Consider the following 25,690-nt stretch of genomic DNA (forward strand, 5'->3'; position numbering starts at 1 on the left):
ACAAGATGATTGGCCGGAAGGAAGACAAAGACCCGGAAAATTGCCCCTTTATAAAGAATTTAAGAATTTCCCAAAGGCGCAACTCTTTCTCTGAGTTCGGCCATGTGTCTTTCTGCATGTACTTTGCTTTTCCAATAAACTTTTTCCTTTTCTCTTTACCTTCTGCCGCCTCGCCTGAATTCATTCTTGACAAGGCAGGCAAGAACTAGGGATCCAAGCCCTAGCCGCTGGCCCCTGTGGTCTAGTGGTTAGGAGTCCCGGTCCGGGAACTAAGATCTTGCTTCCAGCTACCACTCGCTGTTAATTGCTGCAAGCTACTGCTTACTGCTGCATGCATCCGAAATCACTAGGTGATTCCTATGGTACTTCATGGTCTGAAAACTCTTCAGTCACCCCCATTTGACCTAATAGCAAATAAATGAACATTCAAAGTTCATTTTATAGATGATAAAAGTAGCTTAGGTGCCATGGAAGAATTAGACTACATCCTTCCAAAACTAAGTATTTTAGCTGTACTATCTTGAGCCCCTCTATGTTCCTCATGCCCCCAGGTAAGTTTCAACCAGTATTCTACTGCAGAGCAAGCCATGTGTATAGCACTCACTGTTACCTACAGTCCTAAGCAATTAGCCCAGAATAAGTTAGTAGTTTCCTAAAATAGACAACTTGCATGTTGCATTAAGATAGTTTTCCTTCTATTATATAGTTGACACTATCTGCCAGGGAAAAATATTGTAACAGGGAAGAGCCAAATCTGACTACATGTTGGATCTGTTTCTTTTACTTTAACCTTTGCTTTCCGCTGCTTTGTTCACTAAAAGGATACCGTCTATACATAGTGGCCTGCCTCAGGGAACCCTGCCCCTGAATGTTAAACCAAAGCGCCTTTGTTCAGGGGAATATCCCGACCCTGTCCACCTGTGGATGGCTGCAAGAAATAAGAAATTAACACAGCCCTGAGGTTGGCCATTACAGGGGATATTTGCAAATTTTCCGGTCTTTTTACTTTGCTTCCTCATCTCCTCCCCCTCTCTACTATAAAAGAAGCTGGCATCCACACCCCAATAAGTGGTTATTTTGAGACTTTAGTCTGCCACCTTCTCGGTCTTCTGGCTTCCTGGATAAACTTGTATTCCTTGCCTCAACACTTTGTCTCTGATTTACTGGCCTGTTGTGTGGCGAGCAGAGGGAGCTTGGACTTGGTAACAGTATCATAGAGAACTGGGTAATTATCTGAATAATTCATGTAGAAAATTCATTTTTAGAAGAATGTGACTTTTGGACTTCAACAGTTTCTCTTCATGTGTACTGAACCAATCACTGGGGAATAAAAAACATTTTTTAATCTATCTTCAATTCTTTTGTTAGTGAAAGTGCTATATTAACAGCAACAACTATGGCGACATAGCTAAGTTATTAAGGCTACAACCAATATTACTTTATTTTGAAAGTACAGTTTGTACAATTTTGGCTCTCCATTTTAAATGTGCGGGTACAAAAGTCTGACCCATTTCTCAGGTTGTTGTGACTAAATATGCTATTTGGGGCCATTTTGTTAAATATCTTTTTTCTTTTAATTAATTTATTTTTGGCTGCATTGGGTTTTTGTTGCTGCGCGGCTTTCTCTAGTTGCAGAGATCGAGGGGTACTCTTCATTGCGGTGCACAGGCGTCTCATTGCGGTGGCTTCTCTTGTTGAGAAGCACGGGCGCTAGGCGCGTGGGCTTCAGTAGTTGTGGCACGCGGGGTCAGTAGTTGTGGCTCACGGGCTCTAGAGCACAGGCTCAGTAGTTGTGGCGCATGGGCTTAGTTGCTCCGCGGCATGTGGGATCTTCCCAGACCAGGACTCGAACCCATGTGACCTGCGTTGGCAGGCGGATTCTTAACCACTGCGCCACCAGGGAAGATCTATTTTGGGCCATTTTGGATCAGAACAGTTGTCTCTCTTGGTTTTGACCTTAGCTGTCGTAACCTCTGGGTGCCAAAGTTTCCTCAGCTGTTAATAGCAGGTAATAAAAGTAACCTGTAAGGTTGTTGTGAGGATCAGTGTCTGCTGCATACTAAGTGCTCAACAAACATTAGGTGTGATGATGATTATTAATGCTTTGCTGTGAACTGGGAAATTAAGTGACTTCTTGCTAGCTTTTGAGCTTGACCTTCTATTTGTGTAGCATGCTCTTTTACATGAAAAGAGTAAAATTTTTCTGAAGTATTGAAACCAAGCAGGACCCTGTGGGGCTGTCCTGGGCACAAAAGCCTTTCTAGGAAATAGGTTTTATTCAGCCTCCCTGACCTTACCAGAGTTCCAAAGGGCAGATTCAGACAGTTGCTAATCAGGGAAGAGAGGGGACGCAGAAACAAGGGAAGAGCAGTCAAGAAACAATAGTGCAGCCTTGGGGTAGGGTCCTGGTTCCTCCTCAAGGAATATACATATAATATCTTTTAAGTTCTTCTGCAGGAACTAAGGCCCCCCACTCAGGTGGAGGATGGTAACTTCAGGCTGAGCGCCAAGATTCCTGGCGCACCAGCCACCCTGTTACCTTACCACCAACCAATCAGAAGAAAGTCACACACCCTGCAGCTCTCACCCTAAATTTTACCATAACCCTCCCCCACCCAAATCATCAGGGAGTTTGGGGTTTTTGAGTACCAGCCACCCGTCCTCCTTGCTTATCCCTGCAATAAACCTTTCTCTGCTCCAAATTCCCACTTTTTGGGTTGTTTGGCCTCACTGTACATCGGGCATATGAACTTGTGTTCCGTAACAATATCTTTAACCCAGGTATGACCAGCAGCACAATTTTATACCCTTGTATTTAGATATACAAGATGATGTAGGTTAATAGTGGAGAGGTTTAGGTCATGGGCTTTGCAGTTGAACAGAAACGGGTTTGAATCTTTGTTCTTTAACTTACTTTTCAGTGTGTACTTAGGCAAGGCAGTTACCTCATCTGTAAAAGGTATGCCAGTTGGCCTGCCTCATACACAGTTTAAAAACTAAACGAAATAATGTAGGAAATGTTTAATAATGCCTCACATATAAACATTAACTATTACTTTTCAAAGGCAAATCGAGGACCAAATGCCAATTTAATTGTCTCTCATAGAGTATGTTATTTTTTCCACACTAAATCCAACAAGGTCTAAAGGACAAGTGTATCCATGAGCACAACGTATCAGAATCTGAGGTCTGCATACCATTTTGCAACTAAAACCAACATAACTAGATACTAAGAGCTGTGACCTCTACCAAACACACGTCACCATTTCCCCCTTATTAATCATGTCAACGACTAGGATTTAGAGTATGGATACTAAAATGTCGGTCCCCAGAAGTCCACATCCTTATTTGTCACGTGACATGCCCCAGTCCCTTCTTTCCCTGCCATTGCATCAGCCGATTTAGAGCCGCCTTCCCAGAAACCAACTAATAAGCTGATTCGTGCTCCAGTTGACTGGCATGTCGGATAACCAATAATTTCTCGGAAAGGTAAGGCGCGGCGGGGCACTTTCCATCCGCTCGCTCTGGTTGGACGGGGCGGTGCGTGCTGCCAAGGGCAGTGGTTTGGCGCTGGTACCTCTGCGTGTCTGCGGGAACAGGTAACCGTGGCTCCGGGCACTGGGCTTTGAGGGAGGAGTTAGGAACTGCGACCCTCGGGAGAAGCAGATTGACCTCTGAGAGAGTTCTACGGCGCCGCGATAGCGGCTGTGCTTGGCGTTTGGACCCTGGGCCAGGCCCTGTGAGTCCTCTGGAACGGGGCGCGGGCTGCAGCCGGGGTTGAGGCAGCCGCTTGGCGACACGGCAGCTGGAGAGTGGCCTTTTGTCAGACCCTTGGAGCGCTGGGGGTGGAGTGGCCTCGGGTGGCCTTGCTGAGGACCGAGACCTTGGAAGGATCACTGTTGTCGCTGACCATCCGCCCAAAGCTGAGGTTTTATCTCCCCTGGTTAAATCCCCTAGGGGCGGGCGGGGTTGCGGGCGGGTAGAGTGGTCAAGACGGGTGGAATCTGGCTGTGAGCCGTTCCCTAAATTCTTAAAATTAGCTAATAACTGATAGTAGTCCGAGCCTACCTAGAAGCAATTTCCGTTCTCCATCACGTTTAGCTATTACTTTTTCAGGGTCTGTGTTTCCAGTGTGCTTTAAGTTCATTCGCAGTTCGCTACTAAAGGGTTATTAATTATACCATGAAATACTTAGCAACCACTGTGCTGGATGCTGAGGACATACCCTTAATGGTGAGCAAAAACCACCAGTCATGATTCTCACTGGGCTGGAACTTACAGCCTGTTGGGGAGATGGACCTCCAGCTGTCAAATGCCTGTGCAAATTATGACGGGAGACACCTGGGGCTATGAGACTAAAATAGGAAGAATCTGATTAAGAAGGAGAAGGCTTCCTTAAATAAGTCTCTTTGAAATTGAGATGCCAACAATGAGAAATAAACTAGGAAAAGGCAAAAAGGGAGAATAGGGTAGTCAGCTTACCTGGCAAGTGAAGAGCATGTTGAAAGGTCCAGTGGCTGGAGCCTTAAACCCAAAGGCCAGTGAGATTTAAGGTACTTAAGACCTTTACAGTTCCTGCTGGGAAATGGAATCTGACCTCCTTTGTGCTACCTCTGTACCCAATATAGCCTTCCTGTGTATTTATATTGAATAAATGAATGAGTGGTGATGGTGACACAGCCTTTAATAGTCCCAGCGTCCATAGGGCCTAACAGCAATATATTGGATCCTTTTACCTCATACTGCAGTTATTTCTGTGACTATCTCCCTATTAAGGGCACGGACTCTCTTTCGTCTTGGTTCCTAGCATACAGTATGTATTCAGTACGTTGAATGAATAAACAACGATGGAAAATTCATGTGTCTTTTGGAATGGAACTGCTTATTTTCCTCAGGTAACACATTTAGAGGAGGAGCAATGAACATTCTGAAACAGCTGTGATGTCGCTGCTCAGTCAGAATTAGCACCGTACGTTCATTGTTGCCACCATGATTAATATTCATTGAGAGCCATGATGAGAAGGGTCGAGGAAGATAGAAACCGTAGCCTTGACTCCTTAGCATGAACAGAAAATCCTCAGCTGTGGGGATTTTAGTCAGCTCCTTGGCTCTGTCTGCCCGTGTTTCACCATCTTTTTGCCCAAAGGGCTTTTTGTTTGAGTAATGAGTTGATTGAGTTGTGAATAAATCAGTTGAAATTGTGATTAAACATAAATCTAAGAGTCACAGTCTCATCATGTTCGTTGTGTACATCTTTCTTTGTATCTTCCTCCTAGGAAGGAAGAAAACTTTGAGCTAAGTGATGTAAAATAGTAGTATCCAATTTGTTCCAGGTTACAGGTTGCTTCCAGATACAGGATGGCTTTTGGCCTTACACCCCAGGTGGCGTAGGCAGAGTAGATCTTACTTTTTTACAAAAAAGGAAACAAATTTAGGACAAAGTGCCTTTTTATTTAATTGTTCATTTTGGTCATGCTGTGAGGCATGTGGGATCTTAGTTCCCCAACCAGGGATCGAACCCACGACCCCCACATTGGAAGCGCGGAGTCTTAACCGCTGGACCACCAGGGAAGTCCCAAAGTGACTGTTTTTTAAAATAAATTTATTTATTTATTTGTTTGTTTATTTTTATTTTTGGCCGTATTGAGTCTTCATTGCCGCATGCCAGCTCTCTCTAGTTGAGGCGAGCGGGCGCTACTCTCCGTTGCGGTGCGTGGACCTCTCATCGCGGTGGCCCCTCCCGCTGCAGAGCACGGGCTTTAGGCTCACAGGCTTGAGTAGTTGTGGCTCGCGGGCTCTAGAGTGCAGGCTCAGCAGTTGTGGTGCATGGGCTTAGTTGCTCGGCAGCATGTGGCATCCTCCCGGACCAGGGCTCGAACCCGTGTCCCCTGCATTGGCAGGCGGATTCTTAACCACTGCGCCGCCACAGAAGTCCTCAAAGTGACTTTTTAAAGGTTAGAGCTAGGTCTAGAATTCTAGAGACTTTTAGATAATGCTGTGAATGAGATGGTTCCTATTCTTATAGACACCCAGTGCTACATGGCACTACAGCTCCATGCCAGTGATTAGTACCCTCTACCAAGGCCTGTCACTTCTCTCTAACCTGCCTGTCAGAGAAGCCGTGTAATATATGTGAAAGAGCTTTGGAACTGTAAAGCTGTTTTACTCCTAATTTCCCTCTCTTCTGATTCCCTCTCTCTTTCACTGGCTCTTGAGCTTTACTTCCTCAGTGTGGCTACAACGTCCTTACTCCCTAGCAGTCAAATAGCTGGGAAGGCAGCAGTTTAGCAGTTGGTTTCTGGAGGAGCTAAGTGGAGGCAGGTACATTCCTGCTACTTGCAGGGCAGTTCCTTGTACAGATGGGCCCATGCCCAGGTCCACTGTTGCCTCCCCTAGATGGTCACGCCAAACCTAGAGGCCCTGGCTTTGGGGGATAGTGGAACTTTGCATGTTCTAGGCATGTGGGTTAAGACAGAGCTGGAAGGGCCCTTAGAGTTCATCTATTATGGCCCCCTTTTTTTGGTGAAGTAATTCCCTTAAGGACTTGGAGCTAGGACTGGAACCTGGGTCTCCTGAGCCTCCCTCGTCTCCAGGGGGCTCCTCTGCTAGACTGAACTGTGAGGTTTTATTCCCATTTCTTTTTTTTTCTTTTTTAATTTATTTATTTATTTTTGGCTGTGCTGTGTCTTCGTTGCAGTGTGCTGGCTTCTCACTGCGGTGGCTTCTTGTTGCGGAGCACGGGCTCTAGGCGCGCGGACTTCAGTAGTTGTAGCACATGGGCTCAGCTGCTCCGCGGCATGTGGGATCCTCCCAGACCAGGGCTCGAACCAGTGTCTCCTGCATTGGCAGGCAGACTCTCACCCACTGCGCCACCAGGGAAGCCCTATTCCCATTTCTTAATTCCTGACCTAGGGCTTGGAACAGCGGACGCTCCGTACATTTTTGCAGTGAATGAATGCATGAAGAAACCACCTCCTCCGCTTAATGTGTTGGTGTATTGAACAGATTGAGGTTGGCCCGGGAAGGAAGAGCATGTGGGGTTGCTGTCTGCTACTGCAGCAAGTTTTGCTTCAATGATGATTTTAGCCTTGGACATTACAACATAGAGGTTTTAGGATCAAACAGCTTACCCGTGTCCTGCTTTGACATGGCCTGAGAAGCTAGGAGTCTTGTGTAATGTTTACTTATCTTAGTTTCAATTCCCCTAATTTTCTTTCATTTTTCCTTTGGTTAGTTCCATAGGGTTATTTTCGAGATGGACTCAACCCTAACAGCAAGTGAAATCCGGCAGCGTTTTATAGATTTCTTCAAGAGAAATGAACACACCTATGTTCACTCATCTGCCACCATCCCTTTGGATGATCCCACTTTGCTCTTTGCCAATGCAGGCATGAACCAGGTAAGGGTGTTTTCCCTTCCCCTTGGCTTTTTTGTCCACAGAGGCAGCAAAGCAGCCCTGGAGTCAGTCAGAATCCCAGTTCTGTCCTTCCTGTGTGATCTTGCAGAATCTACTTTATGTCGTTGAACCTCTGTTTCTTTGTCTGTGAAATGAGGAATAATGATAGTGCCTGCCTTTAGGTTGTAGTGAGGAGTAAATAAAATAATGCATTTAAAATGTTTAGCACAGTATTTGAAGTAGGTACTTGAATATTAACTATCATTATTTTTAATTATGATGAGAGACCCCTATACTCATGGATTAAACTTGTATGCCTCTCAAGAAAAATACAGCCTACATCTAGTCTGTAAAGTTTTGCCTTTTTTTTTTTCTCCTAAGGAAATAGCTGTGCTTTATTAAAATCAGAGGCTGGGTTAATCTTGCTGAGCCCTGAAGAGACTTGTTAACTCAGCTGTTGTGGTTGTCCTTCATCTTTTCATTGTCCTTGTTTTTTTCTTTATAAAATGTCAGTTCTTCAGGATTCTTTTTTTTTAAAGGAGCTTTTATTTTATTATTTTTTAATTAATTAATTAATTAATTTTTGGCTGTGTTGGGTCTTCGTTTCTGTGCGAGGGCTTTCTCTAGTTGTGGCAAGCGGGGACCACTCTTCATCGCGGTGCGCGGGCCTCTCACTATCGCGGCCTCTCTCGTTGCGGAGCACAGGCTCCAGACGCGCAGGCTCAGTAGTTGTTGCTCACGGGCTTAGTTGCTCCGCGGCATGTGGGATCTTCCCAGACCAGGGTTCGAACCTGTGTCCCCTGCATTGGCAGGCGGATTCTTAACCACAGCGCCACCAGGGAAGCCCCTCTTCAGGATTCTTTTAAGGCTTTGCTTTCATTCCCATTCTAGGCCATGCACAGTCTTATTTTTTTCTTTAATTAATTAATTAATGTATTTATTTTTGGCTGCGTTGGGTCTTCGTTGCTGCACACGGGCTTTCTCTAGTTGTGGCGAGCACGGGCTTCTCATTGCGGTGGCTTCTCTTGTTGCGGAGCATGGGCTCTAGGTGTGTGACTTCAGTAGTTGTGGCACGTGGGCTTCAATAGTTGTGGATCACGGGCTCTAGAGCGCAGGCTCAGTAGTTGTGGCGCATGGGCTTAGTTGCTCCGCAGCATGTGGGATCTTCCCGCACCAGGGCTCGAACCTGTGTCCCCTGCATTGGCAGGTGGATTCTCAACCACTGTGCCACCAGGGAAGTCCCATGCACAGTCTTATTGACTTTTTTCCTTTTTTTAAACTTCTTTCTTGAAGCTACTGCCACGAATGCCAATTCGGATCTACTGCTGACGAAACTTTATTAGTAGGATTTGTGTTTGGGGCAATTGAACTATAAAAGATATTTAAAAGTTTTATTTTTGGAGACAAGCATTTTCTTGTGAAGTAATGAGAGCATCACAAGTTTATAAAGGTGTTTAAAAGGAGTTTTTCACTGTACCTGTGACATTGAAAACTATTTAATTGGCTGGAAGTGGATTCAGGTTAGATGGGGCCCTCAGGACTTTCCTTTGGAGGTTCTCTGGGTGACTGCTTAGCCCGGTGGACCCACCAGCCCTTAGGATGCCCCTCACTGTGGGATAAGTTGACATTTTCTGTTCTCTCAGGTCTCTTCTCTGGCATGGAAAACTAGAGGCACTGGGAACATTTTCCACCTGTATTACATGAAATTATAAAAGTGTTTTCAGTTGTGTGAGTCCCATGCATACACCTGGAATTGAGGGCACTAATTTTAGGTGGACTCTTTCAAGGTGGTGTGTTTTCTGGAATACTGGAACAGTTTTATTCTACTCAGCCATACCTAGGCTTTGTCTTCTCCCACATGAACTGAACGTACTTGGCAGAAGGACCATGGAGTCCAAGGTTTATAAACATTCTCTGAATAACAGTAACTAGTAGCCTGCATGTAGCACCTCCTATACGCCAGGCATTGCTCTGTGTCTTATGTATATTAACTCATTTAATCCTCATTCTGTGCCATCCTACTGAGGCACTGAAGGCGCAAGTAAACTGCCCAAGCTCACAAAGCTGGTAAATGCTGGAGCATGGATTTGAACCCAGGCAGTCATTTGCTTATGTGCTGTATGCCTCTTAATCAGAAATACCTTGTGTTTTTTTTTGTTTGTTTTGCTTTGTTTGTTTTTACATTTTGAATTAGTATTTATTGAGCATCTATTCTTTTCAGGTACTTTTCTAGGTGCTAGATAATAGCTAAGTAAGATAGTTTCTGCTTTTAAGGAGTTTACGGTCTAGCGCAGGACTGTGCAATGTACTTTCTGCAATGATGGTAATTCTATATCTAATCACACACCAGCCATGTGTGATTATGGAGCTAGTGTGACTTAGTGTGACCAAGTGGTGCTAATTTTACTCCCTGAACAGGTCTCAAAATTTTTTCTTCCTTATCACCTTTACTACCAAGCCAGCACATTGGTTTTAGAATATGTTCTTCCAGAAAGATGGTATAAGCCCTAACTGCAGAGACTTGAGAGGAAACACAGGTTTCACTGCATCAACCTTGACTGTTATCCCAGATCTGGCAGGGCTTTCCTTTGTGCATTTGGTGTTACTGGCAGTGGTGGAGACTGTTGGAGAACTAGGACCAGGGAGGAGCTGCTCCAAGACAGGCTGCCTCTGCTGCAGCCCACAGGGCCACCTGCCTCTGATAAGTTTCTGTATTGCAGGCTAATCAAATCCGGAAATGAATAGTCTATGTGTGTTCTCTTCCTGCCAGCCTGTAACCACCTGATATATCTGCAGCTCTTTAAAAGTTGAAATGTTCCCTTTCTTTTTTAGTTCAAACCCATCTTTCTGAATACTGTTGACCCATCTCACCCTATGGCAAAGCTGAGCAGAGCTGCCAATACCCAGAAATGCATCCGGGCTGGGGGCAAACACAATGACCTGGACGATGTGGGCAAGGATGTCTATCATCACACCTTCTTTGAGATGTTGGGCTCCTGGTCTTTTGGAGATTACTTCAAGGTAAGTTCAAAGAGGAGATCTCTGAGCAAAGATCAAAGGAATTTTGAGCAAAACAGTCATTTCTACTGAGGGAAATGGGTTCTAACTTTGATGGTTTCATGATACAAAATATCATCTAGGAGATTCAGAAGTGAAGGACATTTATCAATTCTAAGACTTCTTGGAAGCAGTACCTGTAATTTTGTGATTTCAGTTTACATGTGGATTTCTTGTATAAATTTGACTGTTTATGGTGAAGATACTCTATTGGACCTCTCCTATCATATTAAATAGATTCTGGTTTGGTCATATTCCACATCTTTTTGATCGTTTTTTAGGAATTGGCATGTAAGATGGCTCTAGAACTTCTCACCCAAGAGTTTGGCATTCCAGTTGAAAGACTCTACGTTACTTACTTTGGGGGGGATGAAGCAGCCGGCTTAGAACCAGACCTGGAGTGCAAACAGATCTGGCACAACTTGGGGTAAGAATGTAGCTCGCATGTGGAGAGTATGAGTACGGAGGAATAAAATGTTTCCTACACTCAGTGCCAGAGTGGGGTCTTAGGACTTGGGGTGCATTGCCATTTCCTATTTTGGGGTGTGTATGTGGAGGTGGAGGTGGCTGGGAGTAATTATCCTTTGGTGCATCCTTTGCTTCTTAGTAGGTTTACTTGATCATTCTGTCGTTGAAAGCCAACATAAAGAGTCTCGTGGTTTTTTTGTTTGTTTGTTTTGTGGTACGCGGGCCTCTCACCGTTGTGGCCTCTCCCGTTGAGGAGCACAGGCTCTGGATGCGCAGGTTCAGCGGCCATGGCTCAGGGGCCCAGCCACTCCGCGGCATGTGGGATCTTCCCGGACCGGGGCACGAACCCGTGTCGCCTGCATCGGCAGGCGGACTCTCAACCACTGCACCACCAGGGAGGCCCCGTGGGTTGTTGTTTTTTTAATGTAATATAATTCTAATATAAAATCACATAGCATAAAAGGTAACATGATAGATGAGCAATATGTGTTCTGGGCTTAGAACATAATAGAATTTATGAAGCTCTGTATCAAGAGGAATCTGATTGTGGAGTGATGTTCCCCTATAGATAACAAGAATGCCCATGATGTCCTTGTCTCATTTTCCTATTCTTTTTACTTAAACTCTCTTGTCGTTTAGTGTGTAGCTTTTTATATACTTAAGCACTGCTACTTCTTTATTTTTAATTTTTTTTTAAATTACTTTTACTCAGGGTATATTATTTCAATCCAGCTTCCCCTTGTACTTGGTCTGAAATCCCTCTTTGGTTAGACTCTATAGTCTAAATGTACTTGGATGTTTTGAGTAGTAACACATGTGAAACTTAAAATACTAATCTTGACTTTTTGAATCCTGTTTTACTTGGCTTGTATATATCTGTACTTTGTTTTCAAGCAAGCATAATCTTTTTTGAGTGCTCTGTTATCTAGCAACTCTCAGCAGAGTCAATATTTTGGAAATGTTTTAACCTTAAATTCTTTTTGGTATCATTTTAAGGTAAAAGACAGATGACTAAATTGGGGCATAGAGAGGTGACTTTAAATGATCAGCTGCTTTTTTTCAACACTTATGCTGTCATAATATAATTGTTTTCATTTATAAAAATGAAGGAACATTTGCAAAGAAACGTGCAAAGAAATTTGTTTAAATTCTGGTCGGGAATTCCTGGCGGTCCAGTGGTTACTACGCACTTCCACTGCATGGGACACGGGTTCCATCCCTGATCAGGGAACTAAGATCCCACAAGCCGGGCAGCCGATAGATAGATAGATAGATAGACAGACAGACAGACAGATAGGTAAATTCTGGTCATATTCAGTATAAACGTTTTCATTTTTATGTGTTCCTGTCTAGGCTTTATCTATATCTTTGCATGTTTTTATTTATTTATGATCACAGCATATGTGCATTTTGTATTCTGTTGTAGTCACGCTTGAAAAGAATCATGTTCTGCTTCTTTATCAGGATTTGAATGCAGACTCAGCACTAGTAATTGCCAAAGAATGAGCCTTCTTTCTAGAAATGCATAAGGATCTCCTTTTTTGGTGGATGCAAGTCTGTGCAGAATCCTGTCACTAGCTATAAATGGGCTTATCTTCCCGCTCTCTGCAGGCTGGATGACAGCAAAATCCTCCCAGGCAACATGAAGGATAACTTCTGGGAGATGGGTGACACGGGCCCTTGTGGTCCCTGCAGTGAGATCCACTATGACCGGATTGGTGGTCGGGATGCGGCGCACCTCGTCAACCAGGATGACCCCAATGTGCTGGAGATCTGGAACCTCGTGTTCATCCAGTATAACAGGTGGTCTTGGGGTCCTGATCTGTTCCTGCTAAGAGCAGCACCTTTCCTCAAGCTGCGTAGAGCGAGAGGAACTCAGCGCATGGCTGTCTTCTCATCCTCGTCTTTGGGGCCAGTGGAGCAGTGCTAAAGGCATCATGGGATCTTGTGGACATTGTTCAATTTTATTTCTCAGGTTTTCCCTCTGATCTCTGGGACAGGGCTGGGCCTATTCTTTTATAAACTAGTTTTATTCCACATACTACCTGCTTAAGGGCTATTCCTATAATGTCATTTTTGCTGTAATTTGAACGGCTGTTTTAAAGCTCATTTCCTTGAAGCTTGCCTCACTCTTTAATGAACCCCAGAGTATTTCTTCCCATTCTCCCTTCACTCCCCACCTCCCACCAAAACAGGCAGAGGCAAATGGCAAATAGTCACAGCCTGCAAACTGCAAAGTGAGTTCTGCCCAGCAGGGAGAGGTGGCAGCCTGAGTCCGTGTTTCATCCTCCTCTTTCTCTGGATCTTGCAGGGAAACCGATGGCATTCTGAAGCCTCTTCCCAAGAAAAGCATTGACACAGGGATGGGCCTGGAGCGACTAGTGTCTGTGCTGCAGAATAAAATGTCCAACTATGACACTGACCTTTTTGTCCCTTACTTTGAAGCCATTCAGAAGGTACTGGTCCTATTGCAGACTTCTGTGGAGGTTTCCAGGCTGGACCCTTAGTACTGTCAAAGATAAAACAATCATATGCTTTGCCGGGTGAGGGTACCTGTGACCATCTACCAACTTCACTGTTAATAACACAGGGGTCTAAGCACAAGGCACTGTATTTTATTGTGTGCAGGGGCCTAGCTGGAGGCTCTTCACTCTTGCTCCTGTTACCTTTTTTGGGGTTATAGGATCTGGCAAGAGGTCATCCTTTCGATTTATGCCCCGTCAGTCCTCTCTGAACCTCCTAGGGTGAGGCAGCACTAGAAGGGCTGCTTCCTGATGAGCCGCCTCCTGGTTTTTATCTGTAGGGCACAGGTGCTCGGCCATACACTGGCAAGGTTGGTGCTGATGATGCTGATGGGATCGACATGGCCTACCGGGTGCTGGCCGACCACGCTCGGACCGTCACCGTGGCCCTGGCTGATGGTGGCCGACCTGACAACACAGGGCGGGGGTAAGTGTGTTACACGTGGGGCAGGGTTAGGACTGACGCTGTTGAGTTTTATGGCTCTCTGTGGAACTTAACACCGTACTTCATTATTGTTTGTCTTCTAGGTAGTTGGAGAGATCCTTTTATTTTTTTTAGGGATAAAGGGAGTGTCAGCTCACTTTGAAGAGTTCACTATATTAAATTTCTGCTGCCAAGTACAAGATGATAAGGATTGTATTTAGGGTTGTCTGATAAGATACTGGCAGGGGCAGGGGAGATACTGATGAACCCCAGGCAACTTCATTACTGACAGCCAGGACCCGGAATTGGATTGTGGGCATCAAGTTGGCCGTCTGGTCTGTACTTCTTGCCTTCATCTCTGGTTCAGCAGAACAAGCTTGGAAAATAAACCAAGGTTACCCCAGGTTATCCTTGATGCATCTTTGTGGATATATTACTGAGTTTTATGCTGGAATTAATGTTAATGACTTTGGGGGAATGCAAAAAAAAAAAAGAAAAGAAAAAGCAGGCTTAGGATAAAAGAAAGAATCTGAAAGAGAAAGACAAAAAATTGGTCATGTTGCTTGGGTAGAATTCCAAAGGACCCACTACCAAACGCTCGGCTGGGAATGTTGTCTAGCAGGAAACTGGGTTCTGCCTCTTATAGGTATGTGTTGAGACGGATTCTCCGCCGGGCTGTTCGATACTCCCATGAGAAACTCAACGCCAGCAGGGGTTTCTTTGCTACATTAGCAGATGTTGTTGTGCAATCCCTGGTACGTGTATTTTCTGTTCACCTCTTCTGTACTGAAGCACATACCTTAAAAGGTGTAGAGTGGGAGATATCACACTGTTAATGAGAATTTTTAGAGGAGTCATAGTATAGTCCCTGCCTTCATTGGGCTCATATCTGTGTCTCCCGTTTACCAGGGAGATGCATTTCCTGAGCTAAAGAAGGACCCAGATATGGTGAAGGACATCATTAATGAAGAAGAAGTGCAATTTCTCAAGACGCTCAGCAGAGGGCGTCGCATCCTGGACAGGAAAATTCAGAGCCTGGGAGACAGCAAAACCATTCCCGGTAAGGACCGGTTTGTTCCTTTCTTCAATAGGCTGGTTCATCTTTCTGGAAGAGGCAAGCCCTTTCTCACAAACTGACAGTGGACTCCTGTGTCTCCAAAGGCTGAGCATAGCTTGGTTAGACCACTTTTGGTGTAAAATGGGGTTTATAGTAAGATTATAGAAGTAACATTATTGTGGCAAAGTATTCAAACAGTACAGAAGTAAAAAGTGAAAATCCTCTTTCCCAAACTCATTTCTCAGAAGTCACAACTCTTTGGAGTTTGTTGTATAACTATTCAGGACTTTTCTGTATTTGCATACAAACGCATATAGGGGTGTGTGTGCGTGTGCAAGCAAAAAATGGGAACGAGTAGTATATAGTGTTTTACAACTTTAATTTTTTACTGGACAGGAAAATTAATTCCAGAAGTTTTTACTTTTTATGGAAGTATAATATAATGTGCAAGGTGAAAGCCTGATGAATTTCCACAAACTGAACACACTTGTGTTCAGATTAAGAAACAGAACTTTTCCAGGAACCTCTTGTGCTTCCCCCAGGTTGACTGCAAAAGATTTGATGGATTTTCTGGCAAATACACAGAACCATTACTAACTTGCCTGGCTCTTTAATCCCTCCTGTCACTGCCAGTGTCCTCCTGGGAAGGGGTTGGGATGGAAAGGAAGGGGGGCCATCCCTGTCATTCTTATGTGATTCCATTGTGCTGTGTAGGGGACACTGCTTGGCTCCTCTATGACACCTATGGGTTTCCAGTGGATCTTACTGGACTGATTGCTGAAGAGAAGGGCCTGGTGGTAGATATGGATGGCTTTGAAGAGGAGAGGAAGCTGGCTCAGGTAAAGCATTTGGGGAGTGAGCAAGAAACTCAGCCCCAATCAAGGCAGGACTTGGCTGCAAGGCAAGAAAGAGTTTCCTTCCATTAAAGTCTTTGAAATTCTGTTTTTCCCAAGACCAGTGAGTCTCAAGTGGGGGCAGTCTGCCCCCCTTTCCCCAGGGGATATTTGGCAGTAGCGTATGAAGGTAGTTTTTGGTTTTCACAACTGGGGATGGATGCTACTGGCCTGTGGTGGGTAGAGGCCAGGAATGCTGCTCAACCTCCTTCAGGGGACGGCCTCCCAGAACAAGAGTTACCTGGCCCCAAATGTCAGTAGTGCTGAGATCAAAAAACTCTGTTCTAGAGCTTTACATTGGGCATAGTTTAGCAATTTCAAGTCCTTCAGATTTCTTTTTCTTTGATATTAAGGTAACTTATGCTTATTTCTCTTACCGGCAGCTAAAATCACAGGGCAAGGGAGCTGGTGGGGAAGACCTCATTATGCTGGACATTTATGCTATTGAAGAGCTCCGGGAAAAGGGTCTGGAGGCAACAGATGATTCCCCAAAGTATAATTACCATTCGGACTCCAGTGGGAGCTACGGTATGTTAGTGTGCTCATCTGGGGTGGTTTTCAAGCAATGAGTCTCAAGATTAGGAACCCAGGATATCCATGGTAGCCTTGCCTGCAGTGCTGTGTAGTCATGCTGTGTAATTTTATACTCAGAGAGACCCTTGGTGATTGACTTTCTATTTATTTTGGAATAATTATAGATTCACAGGAAGTTGTAAAAGAAATTTACCAGGAGATTCCTTGTACCTTATACCCAGTTTTCCCTAATTGCAACATCTTGCAGGAAATAAGGAAAATGACATTGACTTATAAAATTCACTGTGGCTGTTGAATTTTGCATCGGGATAGTAGCATTCTAAAGTTAAGACAACTCAAAAGAAATATACTGGTGCTACATGTTTTTGGTTTTTTTTGCTCCAGCAGAGATACCTAAATCTACGTAAGGAAGCCCACAAAAGGAATACATTCCTTATGAATTGACCTTGGAGTAGGGAATTTATTACTACTCTTAAATACCTACTAATCAAATTCATCAGGTTTCTGTTCAGTAGCTCACAGTTAGGGTGACCATCTGTCCCATTTTCCCAGAATTGTCCCAGTGTTGACACTGAAATTGTCCCAGTGTTTTCCTCACACCTTGGGAAATCCCCTGGTCCCAAGCAAACCGGGACAGTTGGTCACCCCTACTGAGTATTATATTCTCCAGTAGAAAACCAGCATGTTAAGCCCTTTTGTGGAGTCTAATAGGCTTCTTCCAACATGAAATTAGACAATTAGGACCTAAGGAGAGTTTGAGAAATAGAATCCGATAAAAGCCAGCTAAGAATGTGTGAATGAAGTCATCAACCGTGTTTTCCCCTTGTATGCAGTGTTTGAGAGTGCGGTGGCTACAGTGATGGCTCTGCGCAGGGACAAGATGTTTGTGGAGGAAGTGTCCACGGGCCAGGAGTGTGGGGTGGTGCTGGACAAGACCTGTTTCTATGCCGAGCAAGGAGGGCAGATCTACGACGAAGGCTACCTGGTGAAGGTCGATGACAGCAGCGAAGACGTGAGCCAACAGTTCTTCTTCATCAGTGGGGAGCGGGGGCCCAGCAAAGGGCCGGGCCTGGGCGCCGGGCAGCTGCTCTGGCTTCTTGGTGCTCCCAGCCCTGAGGCGCAGACACCACCGATCTTTGGGTCGTGTTCTGTGGTCAGTGTTTCTGAAGCCGAGGGAGCTGCTTCTTGTACTGTGTTGCTTTCATCACCGTTAGGTCCCCTTGTAGCAGGATCCTTGCAGCCAGGCTGCTTAGGTTGATCCCTGGTTCCTCCAGGCTTTCCTTGTAAATAAGGAGAGATAGCTCTCTGGAGGGCAGACATCCTTGTAGAAGACGTGGCCTGTAGCTCAGCCACTGCTGTCTCTGTGGTCTTGGATGAGTTACCTAGTCTCGGGCTTGAGCTTCCTTACACTGGCTTTAATTCTCTAAGATGCTCCTTAATGGAGAGTGTGTGTGTGTGTCTGTCTCTATGTATATATACACATGTATTACATATTTAAAGTGTTGTGTGTTTGTAATGATAAATATTTATATAGTGATCCATATATATATGTATGTGTGTATATATAATGGTATTAATGGTATGTGTGTATAGTACATAAAGGGAGAATTCATATTTATGTCCATTTATATATATACATATATACACACACATATGTATTTGGATTTATTTATGTATTGGTCTCCTCCTTGACTCCTCTTAGAAAACTGAGTTTACGGTGAAGAACGCTCAGGTCCGAGGAGGGTACGTCCTGCACGTAGGAACAATCTATGGCAGCCTGAAAGTGGGGGATCAGGTCCGGCTGTTTATTGATGAGGTGAGTTTGAGTTGCTTTAGGCTGGTTAGTAATCATCTTTCCTTCCCCTTTTAAAAAAAATGTCAGCTTTATCGAGGCATACCTGGCATGTAGAATTACAAGAGTTGTTTTAAAGTGTACGTCATAGTGATTTGATGCAGGTTGTGAAAGGAATTCATCTCCTCCTCTGGCTTTAAATTGGTCCATCATTACTGTCGCTCCTAAGTGAAATTACAAGTAGATGATTGCGTGTAAGGTGCAGAAGTAAATTTTGAGGGATGTCACTGAGAGTTAAATCTGTTCCCAAGTTAGACCACAGTGATTTCAGTTGAGATCCTGTAGCTTCATTTTCACGGATTGCCTTTCTCCAGCTTAACCTCAAATACTTCTTCAGGAGCCAAGGATCCTGTGTTAAGAAATAGGTTCTGCTGCACGTGCCAGAGCTCCAAAATAATAGTAGCATAAAGCAAGACGGAAGTGTGTTTGTCACCTGAAAGTCTGAGCTGATGCAGAGGCCCTCCCCACAAAGTCACAGGGCCTTGCTCTTCCTTGCTTTTGTTCCACCATCATTCCTGGGGTGTTGCCCTTGCTTTCATGGTCCAAGAAGGTAGCTATGAGATCCATTTTCTAGGCCAGGCGTTGGTGGACTTTTTTTGTGAAGTGCCAGATAGTAAATATTTTTGGTTTTCTGAACCATACTGTCTCCATCACAGCTACTCGACTCTGCGGTTGTGGCACAAAAGCACCGTAGGCAATACGTAAACACACGGGTGTGGCTATGTTCCAATAAACCTAGATATAAAAATGGATTGCAGGACGGGTTCGGCCCACAGGCCATAACTTGCCAACTCCTGTTCTAGAAAGAGGAAGGGGAGGGTGTGTTCCTTTAAGGGTACACATCACTTCTGCTCACAGCCCACTGACCAGAATTTAGTTACATGGCCACAGTTAGCGGCATGGGAAGCTGTAGGCTTTATTCTGGGCAGCCATGGGTCCAGCTAAAAACACTAGTACTTGGGAAGAAGAGGAGAGCAGGTGCTGGGGGCCGAGCAGCAGTCCGCTGCAGACCTCTCCACCAGCCTGCTCTGCCCTTTATAGCCCCGACGGAGGCCTGTCATGAGCAACCACACAGCCACCCACATCCTGAACTTCGCCCTGCGTTCCGTGCTTGGGGAGGCTGACCAGAGAGGCTCCCTGGTTGCTCCTGACCGCCTTCGGTTTGACTTCACCGCCAAGGGAGCCATGTCCACCCAACAGATCAAGAAGTCCGAGGAGATTGCAAACGAGATGATTGAAGCAGCCAAGGTAGGTTGCGTTACATGCGAGCTCTTGGGTCATGAACTCCACTCCTTCCTGCACCATCGCTTTCTATGTACGGAGCCGCCCCCGCCCAGATGCTCTCACTCTGTCGAGACATAGTCTGTCCGGTGAACACATGTGTTCAAAGCAGTGATTCTTAACTGTGCTGGGTAGGGGGCAGTGCTGGTGTTCAGTGGGGGACCTCAGGGAGGTCTTTGGTCCGCCCCTCCTTTAGGACAACCAGAGCTCTTTTAGTTAAATCTGTTTTACATATAGCACATCCATTTAAGATTTGGTTCACAGTTTAACAAAGTAGTTGGAAATTCCTATTTTGAGCCTCTTGACTTTACACATGGGGCTTTATTTTGGGAGGCTCAGGGCACGTGATGGGCAGAACCGAGATCAGAAACCCAGAGCCCTGCCTGCAAGACTGCACTCTCCCTGCTGCTTCCTACTGCACCTTCAGAGAAGATCTTTTCCCAGCTTTTTTTCCTATCTTCTTTCCGTGGCAGCCCGTCTACACCCAGGATTGTCCTCTGGCAGCAGCTAAAGCCATCCAGGGCCTGCGGGCTGTGTTTGATGAGACCTATCCTGACCCTGTGCGAGTTGTCTCTATTGGGGTCCCGGTGTCTGAGCTGTTGGATGACCCCTCCGGTCCTGCTGGCTCGCTCACTTCTGTTGAGTTCTGTGGGGGAACGTGAGTACCTCAGGGGGAGCAGTGGGTGGACCTGCCTTTCGTTAATTTGCGTTACCCTCGGAAGGTGTGGGTAATAGGCTAGACCAGCTCTCACTTGTCTAAGGAAGAAACAGAGTCCTCAGAAATGCAGTTGCCAAACAGCATTCCCAGGAGTCAGCATCTGTGTGCTCCCATCAGACTCCTGCGTGTCTGACGTTGACGTTTACTGGGTGTGTGATGAAACGTTCTTCCAAGGAGGGAAGGTGAAAAATGTCATCCTAACACTTACGGCTGCTTGCTCTCGTTCCCTGGACGCATGATGACAGGAGGCCTGGGAACTCATGATTCCGCAGGGCCCTGGAGCTTCTGACCTGGTCCTAGCCCCTTTTCATTCCCAGGGCCTCACATAGTTCCCTTTGCAGGCTTGAGCAGCATCTGTGGAATTAACCTCATCGTCGCAGAGCCCCTGAGTCAGGCCCCACGGTAGACCCGGCTCAGTTTGGCTGTGGGCAGCCACGTGTTTCTGCCAACTTGGAGTCCTCCATAACCCTTGGGGTCTTTCTGGGACCGTCTGGTGGTCTGGGAAGTTCCTGCCTGCCAAGAAATCAGGGGGAAAAAAACATTCTTAAGGCCATGATAGAGCCCATCCAGGTCCTCCTGTGAGCCTCAGGCAGGCAGAGAGCAGGTGGGTGCATGGAGGATGGGGTAGGGATCTGGGAGATTACATTCCAGGCCTCCCTCTGTCCAGTAGAATTGGGCCTTCAAATGAGTCCCACATCTGCCTTAATACCTCTCTCCATGACACTCTAGAGCACTGGAAACAGCTTTCGGAGACTTTACATCATCCTTGCGGAGTGGCTGAGAGTAAATGAGCGTTTGAGGTTCTCTGAGCCCCTGGGGTTGTCTGAGGTGCTGTGGTAAGACTTGAGAGGGAATCCACCGATACTCTCAGGCTGTTGAGCAGGGACAGACGGCAGCAGTGTGGTGAGGGACAACTACCCACATTTCATGCGTGAGAAAACTGAGGCACAGGAACGTGGCGCCTCGCTCAGTGTCGGCCCAGCCAGGCCTTCCCTGACTGCCTGCCCCTTCCAGGCCACAGCTGCGTTCTGAAATAAACACGAAGGGCCTTTGCTCATCATCCCCTTGAGGGAGCTTCCCTGGGAGCGACTACCACTTAGGGCTCCTGCCTGCCAGCCAAGGGCTCCTGGGTGCCGTGAGGACCATGAACTTTGCCTTCTGCCATTCAGGCATCTGCAGAATTCGAGTCACGCGGGAGCTTTTGTGATTGTGAGTGAAGAAGCTATTGCCAAGGGCATCCGGAGGATTGTTGCTGTCACAGGTGCCGAAGCCCAGAAGGTGAGCAGGTCAGGCTGGTTTGTGGCTTACTCGAACAAGGCAAGCGGGGCCCAATCTGTGGATCCACAGTGCCGATGGTCACGTGGCCGCTGCGGTCAGAATCGGAGGTACAGCACTCCCTCCAGAGTGTCCTCCCATTACCCCGCCTAGCGGAAGAACGCCAGCACCGCACGAAACGTTCTAGCTATCTTACATTTAATCTTTTAACATATAGGTAGATTCTGCCATAAGATGTCTGTGTCTAGGAGGGTAGGCCACAGTTTTGCTGTGGCTTCTGTGCCCCCAGCACTTAGCCACATCTCCCTTGGGGTATGTACCCAGTTTGAGATGCATGGAGTATGGGGACAGTTGCTCTGGGGGTGGGGACTGTAGCTCACGCCTGACGTGTGCCGAGGCTTGAGGAGTGATGATTTCATAGGTGGGAAGGGCTCCTGGCTCATGAGTTCTCTGTCACCCCCTGAACCTGAGTTCCGCTGGCCAGGTGTGTGAGGAGGGTGCTCCTTTCTGGGGCATGAGGCTGCAAACACTTGCTCCTGAAGGAAGAGAAAGTTCTGGTGTTCTGGGGGTGTGTTGTTCCATAGCCTGCCATCGGTGTCTGCCACCGTTCACAGAGTCGTGAAGCTGAAAGTTGCCTGACCCACAGTTTACAACACTGATTGTCTCCTCCCAGGCGCTCAGGAAAGCGGAGAGCTTGAAGAAATCTCTCTCTGTCGCGGAGGCCAAAGTGAAGGCCCAGACTGCTCCAAATAAGGACGTGCAAAGGGAGATCGCGGACCTCGGTGAGGTAGGGGCGGCCTCCCTCCTCAGGTCCTGGTTCTCGGTGCAGTGGGCCTTTGGACTGACTTCGGATGTCCGGCAACCTTGCCAAGGGGGCTTCCCGGATCCTGGCCTCCGGACCCCTGGAACCGGCTGCTGCCCCCGTTGCCGATGGCAGGGCAGCCCCTTCTGAGCGCTAGTGGGCACTGGTGTTGAGGGGGGTGGGAGAGGCACTGTGGGAGCCCACTGTCTCCGGGTCTCCTGGTGTTTGTTAACATTCGGTGGCTTCCCATTAGCCCATCACGGGCTGTGTTCACTGCCGTGGGGGGACCAGGTCTAATGGGGTCCCAGCTCTCTTTATTCTGCCCCTTTCTCTCCAGCCCTGCTCCTTACAACTCATGCAGTTGCTCATAAAGTGACTCGTCTCAAGGCCAGTGGATTCTTTTTGTTCTTGTGTTCTCTCTCCTTCTGGACACTGGTTGGGGGACTCTGGTGTCAGAAGCTAGAAGGGTGGGGTGGGCTCACATCCTCGCTCCTCGTGGCCCAGCTCCCAGTGGAGTTCCTGTTCTGGTTCCAGGCTCTGGCCACTGCAGTCATCCCTCAGTGGCAGAAGGATGAATTCCGGGAGAATCTCAAATCCCTGAAGAAAATCATGGATGACCTAGACCGGGCTAACAAAGCAGATGTCCAGAAGCGGGTGAGTCCTGGCAGTGCAGGAGCCGGGAGGATTTACCCAGCAAAGGCTGTGCAGACTGCTCGCTGGGTTTCGGAGTCTGAGCCTTTGACCTGAGGCCTCTCCTCTGGACTCCCTTCCTTGCAGGTGCTGGAGAAGACAAAGCAGCTCATTGACAGCAGCCCCAACCAGCCCCTTGTCATCCTGGAGATGGAGAGCGGCGCCTCGGCCAAGGCAAGCCAGGGTTGGGGCTCCATGGCACCACCCTGTGCCTGTCTGCTGCTTGTCTCCTCCTCTCAGAGTCTCAGCCTTCTGGTGGCTGAAGTGGGAGCCTTGTGGCTCTGAGCAGAGTAGTTGCCTGACGGCCCACTCTCTGGGACTGAGGTTGGGCTGAGCCATGAAGAGAGCTGGTGGCTGGAGAGCTGTGGCTCCTCGAGGTGGAAGGCGAAGCTCCGAGCCAGAGCGTGGGCGAGGCCCTGTGCTTAGTCCTCCATCCAGGCTCCCGGGACCAGCACCTGCTCTTAGAAGGGGGTAGGGGGTGGGAGCTCTCTGAGAACTGAGCTCTGCAGACCCGCTGCACTTGTGGAGAGTGTGGCCCCCTTCCCCAGGGCCGTGGCCTGAAGCCAGGTTCTCCCCACAGGCCCTGAACGAAGCCTTGAAGCTCTTCAAGACGCATTCCCCTGAGACGTCTGCCATGCTCTTCACAGTGGATAATGAGGCTGGCAAGATCACATGCTTGTGTCAAGTCCCCCAGGTCAGAGTGCCCTGCAGTCTTGCTCACAGCAGCTTTGTGCCAGTGGCCATAGCTTTTCTCAGGGAGCTTGGTTCTTCTTACACCTGTTTGCCAAGACCCATGTGTGTTTGTGCAACCCCTGTTAGAAGTGGCCGTTTTCCTGCTCAACTGTTTGTCACCTCCCCAGCACCCCTTCCCCTCAGGCTCTCCCCTCCCTGGTGGATATGTTTAACCGTGATGGCTTTGCTACTTGGTATGCCTTGCCCTGGCTGTCGTACCCACTATAGGATCTCTCTTAGCTCTGGCAGCATGCATCACCCAGGGCAGGATTGAGTGTCAGGCTCCCCCATCCTTTTTCCATCCCACCCCTCTCCTTGTCTCCCTCAATCCTGTCCTCTGTCCTGACCCCCACTTCTCCTTTCTGTCTTCTAGAATGCAGCCAACCGGGGCCTGAAAGCCAGTGAGTGGGTGCAACAGGTGTCAGGTCTGATGGATGGCAAAGGTGGTGGCAAAGATGTGTCCGCTCAGGCCACAGGCAAGAACGTGGGCTGCCTGCAGGAGGCGCTGCAGCTGGCCGCCACCTTTGCCCAGCTCCACCTGGGAGATGTGAAGAACTGAGGGGGAAGGGAGGCTTCCATGAGGAGGCATCTCCCCCACACCCAGATGGATCCGTCCAGCCAGGAGCGCTCCATCCCCCACAAGGACATTCTAATCATGGGACCTTTAAACAGCCCCATCTGTCCTCCTAACCCAGCAGTAACTGGAACTTAGCCTGGGAGCCAGCCTGTGACTCAATTCCCACATTACGCTTCTGCCCTGAGCACATCAGCGCCATCTGTCTAGAACCACTACCCCAGGATTGTGTCTGCAGAGTTCTCTGCAGACCCAAGGCTCTGGGCCTGCAGGGAGGAATCGTTTTTGCTGCAGAGAATAAAAGGACCATGTGCAATACTCGATAATGCCGTGTGATTTCTTATCTCCTTCTCCCCTCTCTCCCCCACCCCCCACCCCACGGGTGCCCCCAGTGTGACAGCCCGTGGCTCCCTGGGTGTCTGTAGAATAAATGCTGTGGCTCCAGCTGGCTTCTGGTCGCAGTCCTTGCCGAGTCTAGCCCCAGACCCCTGAAGTTCGGGAATAATGGCTGCTGGATTTTCCTCGACATCTGTGGAGGTGGCCCACAGAATAGAGCCCCTTGTAGGAGAATATCTTCATTTCTTAGGCCCATATCCCTTTTCCTCACTTGATGTGCAGGTTGGGTGTGAGGTCAGAGGCATTCTTTGGTATAGAAGGTGTTTAGGGTACATCAGTTGCCTCCCCCCACTCCTTTGACTGCCACGTCATTCCTGGTTCCAGGACCTCACTTGGACGGTGAGGGTGGATACTCTGACATGGTTCTGCGTCCATTCACCCAAGTGTGAAGACAGTTGGGTTTGGTAACAGTAGTGTACAGTACTTGGTTGTGCCCGCTCTGGCTGATTTCATGTCCCCTGAGTACAGCAGGCTGGCTCTGGGGCCCTGGGTCATTCTCAGGCCTGCTGACTTTGAGGGAGGAGGAAAAGCAGGTCTATGCTGAGAGAAGAAGCAGAGGCTAGCAGTCACAAGGCCTGGGGGTGAGGAGTATGAAAAGCAGACAGAGGGCTGAGGCCCTTGGCTGCAATATGTGCATGCCAGGTGAGGAGTGTTAGGGATACAAAGAGCCCACACAATCCGGAGCAGGAGAGACATAGTTCCATTCATTCACTTGACAAGCGTTTATGCCAGCCAGGGCACTAACAGTACAGGAGTGACCAAGACAGAAGGTCACCGCCCTCTTGGGCAAGGCAGTGGGGAACATGGATAAAACAGTCACACACGTAAGTGCAAAATTAAAATAATTACAGCTTCACAAGTGAAAGGAAGAAGCCCTACGCCCTGAGCGCAAAGGCTAGAGGTCAGCCGAGCCGGCCTAGGTCCCACTTCTGCAGGCCTGCCCGGTACATCCGTCCATCCATCCACCGAGCCCTGGGCGTCCTTGCGGCGGCCCCAGGACTCTGCAGCGCTCGCCGTTC

General features: G+C 47.5%; 1 protein-coding gene across 2 annotated transcripts; it reads left to right on the top strand.

The window, feature by feature from the left end:
- Positions 1-3,508: 3,508 nt before the first annotated feature.
- AARS1 (alanyl-tRNA synthetase 1) lies at positions 3,509-24,614 on the top strand. Of its 2 annotated transcripts, none has more exons than XM_022583211.2 (21): positions 3,509-3,599; positions 7,235-7,399; positions 10,229-10,417; positions 10,735-10,880; positions 12,533-12,724; positions 13,233-13,377; positions 13,725-13,870; positions 14,514-14,622; positions 14,777-14,927; positions 15,639-15,763; positions 16,201-16,345; positions 17,185-17,363; positions 18,054-18,167; positions 19,245-19,451; positions 19,958-20,142; positions 21,372-21,480; positions 22,151-22,264; positions 22,814-22,933; positions 23,057-23,143; positions 23,550-23,663; positions 24,075-24,614. In XM_022583211.2, exons 2-21 carry the CDS (start codon positions 7,256-7,258, stop codon positions 24,258-24,260), a joined length of 2,907 nt encoding a protein of 968 aa, XP_022438919.1. In that variant the 5' UTR covers positions 3,509-3,599; positions 7,235-7,255; the 3' UTR covers positions 24,261-24,614. The 2 variants fall into 2 exon arrangements, with proteins under 2 accessions (XP_022438919.1, XP_022438920.1); XM_022583212.3 differs by lacking the exon at positions 3,509-3,599 and adding an exon at positions 3,853-3,928.
- Positions 24,615-25,690: the final 1,076 nt, after the last annotated feature.

The sequence above is a fragment of the Delphinapterus leucas genome, chromosome 20 (genome assembly GCF_059928025.1).
Source record: "Delphinapterus leucas isolate spDelLeu-1000000601 "Yukka" chromosome 20, BTC_Dleu_Yukka2, whole genome shotgun sequence".
Lineage (NCBI taxonomy): Eukaryota > Metazoa > Chordata > Mammalia > Artiodactyla > Monodontidae > Delphinapterus > Delphinapterus leucas.

Excerpts from the sequence above, each read along its gene's own strand:
- AARS1 (XM_022583211.2), top strand. The coding sequence starts at position 7,256 with ATGGACTCAACCCTAACAGCAAGTGAAATCCGGCAGCGTTTTATAGAT. Across the intron at positions 13,378-13,724 it reads ACTTTGAAGCCATTCAGAAG|GGCACAGGTGCTCGGCCATA; the intron begins GTACTGGTCCTA and ends TTTTATCTGTAG. Across the intron at positions 16,346-17,184 it reads GGACTCCAGTGGGAGCTACG|TGTTTGAGAGTGCGGTGGCT; the intron begins GTATGTTAGTGT and ends CCTTGTATGCAG.